General features: G+C 53.9%; 1 protein-coding gene across 1 annotated transcript in view; it reads right to left on the reverse strand.

The window, feature by feature from the left end:
* The window catches only part of STARD10 (StAR-related lipid transfer (START) domain containing 10), a 33867-nt gene extending 24675 nt beyond the window's left edge, over positions 1 to 9192 (reverse strand). The window contains exon 1 of the mRNA XM_008565049.1: positions 8713 to 9192. Within this exon, the coding sequence (XP_008563271.1) occupies positions 8713 to 8794 (82 nt within the window). The 5' untranslated portion in view covers positions 8795 to 9192. The remainder of the gene's footprint in view (positions 1 to 8712) is intronic.
* Between the last annotated feature and the right edge of the window lie 63 nt (positions 9193 to 9255).

Genomic DNA, 9255 nt, shown 5'->3' on the forward strand with positions numbered 1-9255 from the left:
TCGGCTCCCGGGGCTCCGCTCGCCTGGGCTCGGTATTTTCCAGGCTGCGGAGGTAAAGCTGACGGAGCTCGCAGCCTCGCCCCGCCCCGCCCCGCAGGGTCCTAGCGTCCGCCCCCGCGCGCCCCGAGAGGGGACCTGGCCCCGGAGGAGCCAGTCCGCAGGCAGGGATTGGGGACCGGGTGAAGAGTGGCCAAGGTAGAATGGGCTCTGACAGGAAGGACGACTAGGTGCTAGAAGAAGGATTCTGGAAGTTAATTGTGAGCCCCTTCTCTCCACCCTCCTCCCATTCCCACAGGTACACATCTCTGCAACAACCTATTTACTCACTGGCACGCTGTCCCCAAAACAACCCAGAAACACCCCCACACAACGCCGCAGAGATCCAAAGATAGGCGCACACCTCCACGACAATCGAGAGATTAATTCGCAGGGACGACAGCCCCACAGCAAATCAGAGATGCCCACAGCTTGTATCCCCACCAACCTAGAGGCACACCAAGCCTAGGCAACCCAATTCCCGGTGGGCCGTGCAAACCCAGCCGGAAGTTGATCCAACCCACAAGGCTCAAGGTTCACAAGCTGGCCAGACTTGGGCAAACTCTCAACTCCAGTCTCTCTCCCACCTGGCAGCTTTAACCAGGACCTCTCTGAGCCCCTTGTCCACCAGCACCCCTCCTCAGCACACGCGTTTGCACATGCACACATACACACACACACACGCCTCCCATGGACTGGACCAGACTGCCTGCCGAGAGAATCTGGCCCCAGAGGTCTTGGGGCTCCCCTGTCCCTCCCCAGGCAGAGCTGCCCAGAGCTTTATAGCCTCAGAGGAGATATGTCTGTCAGCACTCCAGCCACCTTTTCCAGCCTGGGAGGCTGCACCTGCTCCTGGGTCCTAGTGCCAGCTCTGCCCCTATCTACTCCATGTGAACTGAGACCCCATAGCTCAACTTCTGAGGCCAGGCGCAGTATGAGTGTGGCAGCCTGTCCCCAAAGCTGAGCATTTACTCGCCGCAGTAACTGGCCCTGGACTGCAGAGGGGCAGGGAGAGCCTGTGGTGAGCTCCTGCGGTTGGGCAGCTAACAGGGTCCAACCAGTGCCCAACAAGAGCTCACTTGCCCAGTGTCAGAGTGACTCCATGGCCATCCTGACCAGAGCCCAAGTCTCAGCCTCCTCACACTCTAGGGTTCCTTTCTCTGCCCTGGCTGCCCCAGCCTCGCTGGGCCTTAGTTTTCCATCTACAGAAGGAGGAAATAAGAATGTATAACCCTACAGCACCTCCTAGCCTCATCATCCTAGAACTCTGGGATGGAACAGCTTTTTTATTTTTATTTTATTTATTTATTTTTTTTTTCCTTTTTGTCTTTTTTCGTGTCCGGCAACGGATCGCAACCCTCGCATGTAGCAGTGCGCCACCGGGCCGGCCCCGGAACAGCTTTTTTTAAAGGGGCTAAGAGGAAAAAAAAAGAGGAGTTGTCACAGCAGGTTCACAAATAGAGGTGTTTCTTCCTGAAGTGCTTAGGGCTCCAAATGTTTGTAAATCAGGCTCAGTGTTAAAAATGAGTGGGGGTGAGAAGGGAGCCTGGATGGCAAGTAACCTCAAAGGGCATTATAAAAAGTGACTTCTGTAAAATGAGTTGTAGGTCCCCATGAGGCCTGTGTTGTTTAGCTCTCTAGGCCTTCCTCCTGCAGCGTGGGAGGTATAATCAGATAATCACCCTACCCCTTCTAATCCGCACTCTTGAAAAAGTGTATGGGAATGAGTGGGTGACTGGGGGCTGACTTGGGGGCTCGGGATGCCAAGGCTCTGACTCTCTGCTACCTATCTGCCTCCTCTGCCTCTAGCCCAGCTCTAGGCATGTCACTGCCCCACCCCAGGCTTCAGTGGCTGTATCTGACACTCTTCCTCCTGGGCTGGTGGGAGACCAATAAGGCACCCAGCAGAGCCAAAGCCTGCTTTGTGAGCTGTAGCGTCTGGGATCTGCCATGAGGAAAAGAGATGGCAGCACTGGCCTGCTGGCTCCTGCCTTTTTAGGGCCCCAATAACACACTTCTCAGCAGACAGCAGGCACCAGGGCAGTAAATCTCTCATGCTCACCACCAAGTCCAGGGTAAAAGAAATTGGGCTGAGGTGACAGCAGGAGGCAGCAGTAAGGGCAGACTGGCAGAAGGACTTCTCCAGAAGTTCCCTCCAAAAGCAGCTTCTCCAGAGCTGCCAGTCTGAGGAATAGAGAGAAACCAAAGATGGCAGGAACAAAACCATCACTCAGATCCACACACAGATTTACCAAGAATGAATCTTCTGGGTCTGGGGTCAGTAAAAGTGGGTGACGTGGCACCCCTGGGCTCAGGCAGCCATACCTTGGGCTCATCCCTGGGTCCTGGGTTCAGCAGGTGGGCAGAAGAGCATCACCCCATCCCACTCATCATTAATTTGCCCTTGCAAGTACCCACCCCCACCCGCCCACCCCAGGAATTTAGGTGTCTCTAGCTCTGGGGCTCATGATGGCCTCTCAAAGTTGACAAAGCAGATTCATATCTTGTCTCAAAACACCCCTGAGCAGCAGAGAGAAGGGCACAGTTGGCTCCAGGGCAGAAGAGTGAGCCCAAGAGGGCTTGAAGGGGCTCTGAGGAAGAAGTCTTGAGTTGCTTCCCACAGCCTGGAAGTGCAAAGGGTCTGTGGACCTGGGTTCAAATCCTGGCTCCACCATTTGTTTCCTAGCTGTGTGACCAAAAGCAGGTGACATGCCTTCTCTGAGCCTCAATTTCCTCATCTGGAATAATACCTACCCTCTGAGAATTATTGAGATGAAAAGAGTTGTATATGTGCCAGTTTCACCCACAGATAAATAACCAAAAATAAAACTGGGGAGCAAGGGGGCACAGGGAGGAATACATTGTCTAAAAATTCAGGGTTCCAACACAAAGCGTTAAGGTAACATCTTGGTATGGTGGTTGGTAAGAGTCTCACAAAAGATCAAATAGTGGAAAAGGTCAGCAAAGCATGACCCCTGCCCTGCCCACAGCAGTCCCTGCTCCAGACTCAGTCCCCTCCACAGGAGGTGGATGAAGGGGCCTTTCTGAGCCCCCAGGGCAGAGCCCAGGTCTGGCTCCTCTTGGGTCCCAGCTCCAGAATGGGGCATCACTGAGCAAGAGCCAGAGTGGGTGCAGAAGGTGAGAGCGTGCACAAGAGGGAGAGGGTGCTTAGGAAACTGAGAAGTATCCTGGGAATGTGGGCATCATTACCCAAGTCACTGAGCAAGCCTGGGTCTTACACGTGCCCCTTGCAGAGAGAATAACTATGGCTGTGGGAGGCATGGGGGTGCTCATCCGGAGACCTCTAGTACCTTAGACTGTGAATATAGGACGGGGGCAAAGAGTCGCTTGGAGAGATTCACACCAGACTTTGTTCACTGCCCCCGACCAGCCGTTGAAGCAGGGGTCAGGGCATCTGCCTGGAGCTAACCCATGATGTGATCCCTAACCCTCCCCTCAGCTCCCCGCTCAGAATTTAAGACCCTCAGACTAACACCATCTCGCCCCACCTCCTCACTGTACATATGGAGAAACAAAGGCCCAGCTAGCAGGAATAAAGCAGAAATAAGAACCCAAGTCTCCCAGCTCCTAACCTAAGGTTCCTGCCCCCTATTACATACCACCCTTTCCACTTGCCTGTGGATGACCTTGGCACCATCACTGCCCTCTCTCAGCCTCAAGACTCAGCATCCCCCCTAGTGCCCCCACCCTGCCCAGTGTCCTGCACAACGAGCGGCCCAATACTCTTGGCTTGCTCCTAGACGCCCGCCCGTACTCACCATCTAGTTAGACAGACGATGGCTGTCTCGATCTCCCTCTAGGAGATAAGGCCCCCCAAGGCCCCTTCTCCCCACTCCCACACACCTGTCTCAGGGGTAACCTTGCCCGTCAGTTTGGGTGGAACAAATTCCCAGGTTGTCCAGGGCAATGAGGCAGTGTCCTGGGGCACTGTTCTAGAAGATTAGACAGCAACCTGTGTGATGTCACCAGGAAGCAGCAGAGTGGAGGGGTGGTTCCAGAGGCCCTGGGGAAGGCCCAGGACAGAGCACCTTGAGGCCCCCAGGGCTGCTTGTCCTTTACAGGGGCAATAGGCCTACATCCCAGTCCCATCTGGAGCTGGATCTAAGTGTTTACCCAGGGCGAGACACTCCCCTGCTGGGCCTCACTGAGCAAACAGCCCAGACCTGCCCTGAGGGAGCTGCCAGAGCCTCAGGGAGCCACATAGTGGAGCACAGCCACCAAATCAGTCACTCATGGTCACCCACATTCTCACTCCTTGTTACAGTGTGACAGCCATGCCACCATCCTGATGTCCTGGCACAGTTCCACAAGGACACACACCATCTTGGTCTCACACATGTACAGCCCTATATGGGTACACATGCTTGGTCACACAGGTCACACACAGCACCAGTATGGGACTGCCAGATAAAATACAGGATGCCTAGTGAAATTGGAAAATCAGATAAGCAACGAATAACCTTGTACTATAAGTACATCCCAAACATTTGCTAAATCTGGCAACCTTACACCCAAGACACTGCCATACCCACATCCCCAAACCTCGAAGCGCCACGCAGTCACACACCAGTTCCCACACAGACCTCAGTTACTCGCGGCATTATGGGAATGCAGCCTTCAGGACCCTGATCACAGTGGTGTGGAAGTCATCGCAGGTGCACATGCGCACACCCAGATCTGCGCACACTCTCTCTAAAGAGGCGCTGGGCCAGAGTGAGCATTTTCATGCTCTTTTTGTCTCACTTTCGCAACAACCTTAGGTGGAAGTTCAGGCAGCAACCATTAGCCCCATTCTACAGATGAGAAAAATAAAGCCCAGCAAGAAAGAAAACCCTCCCTAGGTGTTGTGGCATGTGGTTTCCTGGGTATGGGAAGTCAAGCCAGGCCTGGGACCAGACTATGTCCCTGGGTAGGTCCAAGCTCCCAAGCAGGCCCACAGCACTCAGGCAGTCAAAGCCACCCAGAGAAGCTTCTTCCTCCAGGAACAATAATAGCCTGGGGGTGGGGAGTCTTGTGGGTGGACCTCTGACCTCTCCTGTCACCCAAAGAGTGATCTAGAGCTCCCCTCAGAGGTCTCTGTATTTCCAGGTGGTGGGAAATGTCCTAAGTCAGGGCGCTGAGGGTCCAGCTTTGAGACAAAGAAAAAACTAAAAGAAGGAAGTTGTGTGGGCTTCCAGAAAACAGGCCCTTATCCCAGGTCAGGAGCTCTTGCTCAGCCTGGTAGAAGGCAGCCTAGACAACCTTGTCCTTCCTGAAGACACACAAGAAGGCCCTACTTCCACCCAGCCTGGACACAGAGCCAAGCAGAGGGCCTGGGGTCAGGCAGATGGATCGGGTGTCTCTGACAGGAAACTCCAGGGCTTTTGGAAGACTGCATTGACCCAACAATCAAACTGAGTTCCTGCAGGCGGCAGTGCCCAAAACACATTGTCAGCAGTGGGACTTAGCATGCAGGGGCTGGAGGCTGGGGTGGCCATCTGGGCCTGGGGTCCTCCCTAAAGGCAGTCTCCATGGTTCTGCTTTGGGTCCTGCACCTCTCTAGGCCTGTTTTCTTGTCAAAGTAATGGTGCTCAGGAGGTCTCTCCACCAGGCTGAGTCAGGAGGGCTCTGTAAATTGTGAAGTCCTGTGTGGTGGGTTGTGGGGAGGGGTTCTGTCGTTTGACTTGTCCCCCAAGCCAAGTCTGGGGGTGTCCTGGGCAGCAGGACCCTGCAAGGCCCAGAGGGTAGCTCCCAGGGATCTGGGGTTCAGGGACTGGAGGATGGGGAGGGAAGGATGGAGAGGAGGCAGGGCAGATGGGGTGAAGTACCTTGCTCAGCAGTCTATAATGGCTTGGAAGCCAGGCTGTCTGGGTAGAAGCACTTTCTTAGTGTGTGATCTAGAACAAGTTACTTAACCTTTCTGTGTCTTAGCTGTCCCATTTCTAAGATTGCAGACTAATAAGATTTATGTCATTATAATGGGGATGAAGATGGTTAATGCAGGTGGAGTGCTTAGCACAGGCCTGGCACACAATGAGAGCTCAATAAATGACACAGCTGCCATCAGTCCTTGTCTCCTGAGACTCTTTCTCCCCAAGTCTGGAATCTGTCCCCAAGGCATAGCCTCTTTCCTACATCTTTGTTCCTGGAGACAGCACCCCACTCTCCTCCTGTCCTGGGTTAACCTGGAGCCTGGAGGGTTGAGAATTAAGCAGAGGTGGGTGTGATGACATCTGGTCCCCATCCCTCACCCCCAATTCCAAGAAGAACCCTTCGAGAGGCCTTCACTCACTGGCACTAGCTCCCTGCATCCATACAGCCCTCCTCAGTGTCCGACAGCTGGATACCAGGACAGCAGCAGGGCACAGGGAGCCTGGCCATGCCCAGCCAGATGGCAGCGCAGTACTGAGATGTCCATACTCCAGGGGTTGATTCCATGTGAATTGCTGGTATGGGTGGGATTCCCTACGGCCTCTGTCTGAGAATGGGGCTGAAAGCTCTGTCCTGGGTCAAGGTTCATTCTGGGGTCAAAATCCACCCCTGGGACAAGCCTCCCCAAGGCTCCACTTCCGTGGGGCACTGCTGTTCAGGGGACTCCTGCCAGCTCCTGCTTCCTGCCCTGAGTCCCAGGTGCCCTGGGTCAGCAGGCATCTCCACAGTCCCCCCCAGGGGAAGGGTGCCTCCTTCAGCACCTTCTAAATTTAGGGCTTTGGCTCTGTGACTCATTCCTGGATCTGCTTTGCTACCCTCCTCCAGGAATGTGCTCCCATGGTATTTTTATCCTCTGCTGCCTCAGACTGATTAATAAGGCTCCAGAATCCTGCAGCAGCCACACACACCAAAGAGAGCACCCCAGTCCCACTCGCTCCAGGCCAGCGCTGGGCTTCCCTCTGACCAGGTCCTACACTCCCTGCTCCTCCCCTTACCTCTCCACTTTCTTGACACCTCCCTCCCCACCAGAGCCCACCCAGGTGGCCACACTGGGGGTTGGCTCCAAGCAGGACTGTGGTGGCAGTGGGGGGAGGAGAGGCGGAACCAAACTCTCCTCCCTCCAATTCTGCTGCTGGGCAGAGCCCTCCCCTAAAGTCAGAAGGCTTAAATTCTGGACAAGACTCACTCCTACCTTACTATGGGGCTCTTGGTGAGTTCTGGGACTGTTTGGGCTTCTCTTTCCTCTTCTGTAAATAAGGGGTTTGAATCAGACTTCCACTAGGGAAGCTTGGACCAGAGTTGAAATTAACGCTGGGCTAGGACTCCAAATTCAAACAGGGTGGGCTGGGGGTGGGTTATCTGATGTTGGGCCCCGTCTCCCCTCCAGGCTCCCTGTTGCCCTCAGCCCCTGCCCTGTTCAAGGGAATCAAGGCCAAGAACCTGTTGTCAGCCTTCTTGGACTTCTGCCCTGAAGGGTGGAGGTCATGCAAAGGAAAAAGCCCAGGGTCTGGTCCGGTCTCACTGTGCAGAGCAGCTTTGGGAATCACCTTAACTCTTGGCCTCAGGGTCTGGGGAAGGGAACCATGTGCATGCAGAGGTGTAAACACTTCCCTGCCAGGCTCCTAGGGCCAGAGGAGGAGATGGGGACATGGGTCCCTTTGTCAACTTCTAGAAATGCAGTCACATAGGGGATGGTATGGAGGAATCTAGGAGTCAGGCAGACCTGGGCTGCTGTATCTCTGTCCCTTCCTGGCTCTAGGACAACCCCATCTGTAGCCTGTCTCAACCTGTGTCACGTATAACAGCAGTGGCTAACATGTATTGAGTGCTTACCATGTGCCTGGTGCTGTTCTCTGCACTTAACAGGTCTTAAGTCATTTAATTTATAGTTAAACCTCGAGACAGCTCTACATAAGGCTTACCACTTTACAGACGACTTGGGGTTCAGAGAAGGGCAGTGACTCACCCAGGGTCACAATGTTGTTACTGGAAGGGCTAGTTAAAAGCTAGGTCTGACTGCAATCCCAGCTTCTCTAAACTACCCCAAGGTCGATCTTCTCAGAGTATACATTAGACAGTAAATGTTTGATGAAGACGTTTGATCACTGCCATGTAATGGAAAGATCTCTATCCTAGTCCAGTTCTACTCCAACTCATTGTATGTCCTTAAGAGTTTCCTTTTCTTTCTTTAGCCTCAGTTTCCCCTTCTGAAAAACAGAAATAAGTGAAGGCCCAGAAAATTAGATACTTGGAGGTGGGGGTAGGGGGATCTTGGATTTCTATTTCTATAAATACCCGCTTTTCATGACTTGCCTGAGGAGGCCCAATCTGTAACCAAACCTCAGGGTCTCCCAGCGCCTCCCCCTATTCACCCCCAGAACCTCTAAGATCACTCCAGAGAGAAACAGCTTTACTCAGCCCAGCTCCACTGCTGCAAGGGACAGAGAAAAGTTCGCTTCCCTAGTGGGCAGCTGCATGATCCTGTGGGTGGCATGATTTGCCCATGATGCCACCTCGCTGCTCCACCTGGCTGGGGGTGGGGGTGGGAAGTGGCTCCTACAGCCTCAGCTAAAGGTACATCACTTTCTCTCATCTCCAGCTGCCACTGGCCTCAATTGGAGTTACCTGAGCACCCAGATCCTCCCAGGCTCAGAAACTGAGTCCAATGCTTCCCACTCCTTTCTATTCAGAATCTGTCCCCTAACGTTGCCCCTACATCTGTCACACCTGGGCTCTTTCCCTTACCTGGGAAGCAGGGTCTATACAGCTCCAGCAACACTGTTCTCTTCCTCCAGATCCTTCTCAGCTTCCTGACTCTGGTGGTCATCTCAACAGACCAAAGGCCTCCTCCAACAGGCTGAAGTGGAGTAAGAGAAGGATGGGGAACAGAGATTCCTCCAGGTCCTCAGGGTACAGTCAGTCTGTCTAGGCCTGTGTCCAACAAAGACACCGATCCTAGGGGTGCAAGGAAGGGCTCCAGGCCCAAAGGCAGGAGGGTTGGGCTTCGGCTGTTGCTCACAGACTGCTAAGACCTGGGGCAAGCCCCTGCCCCTCTTGAAGCCCTCAGTTTTGCAATTTATAGAATGAGGAAATGGGTCCCTCAATCTGCAATCACCTGACCATAATAATCTTTTGCCTTTATAGGCTGCTTTGAAATTTAGTTTTCACCACTGGACCTCATCTGATCCTCCCAACAACCTATTTCCATTTATAAATGAGAAAGCTTGGGCCGGCCCGGTGGCGCACTGCTACAGTGCGCCGTCTGGGAAGCGCGGCAGCGCTCCCGCC

Source organism: Galeopterus variegatus, unplaced genomic scaffold (genome assembly GCF_000696425.1).
Source record: "Galeopterus variegatus unplaced genomic scaffold, G_variegatus-3.0.2 Scaffold194, whole genome shotgun sequence".
Lineage (NCBI taxonomy): Eukaryota > Metazoa > Chordata > Mammalia > Dermoptera > Cynocephalidae > Galeopterus > Galeopterus variegatus.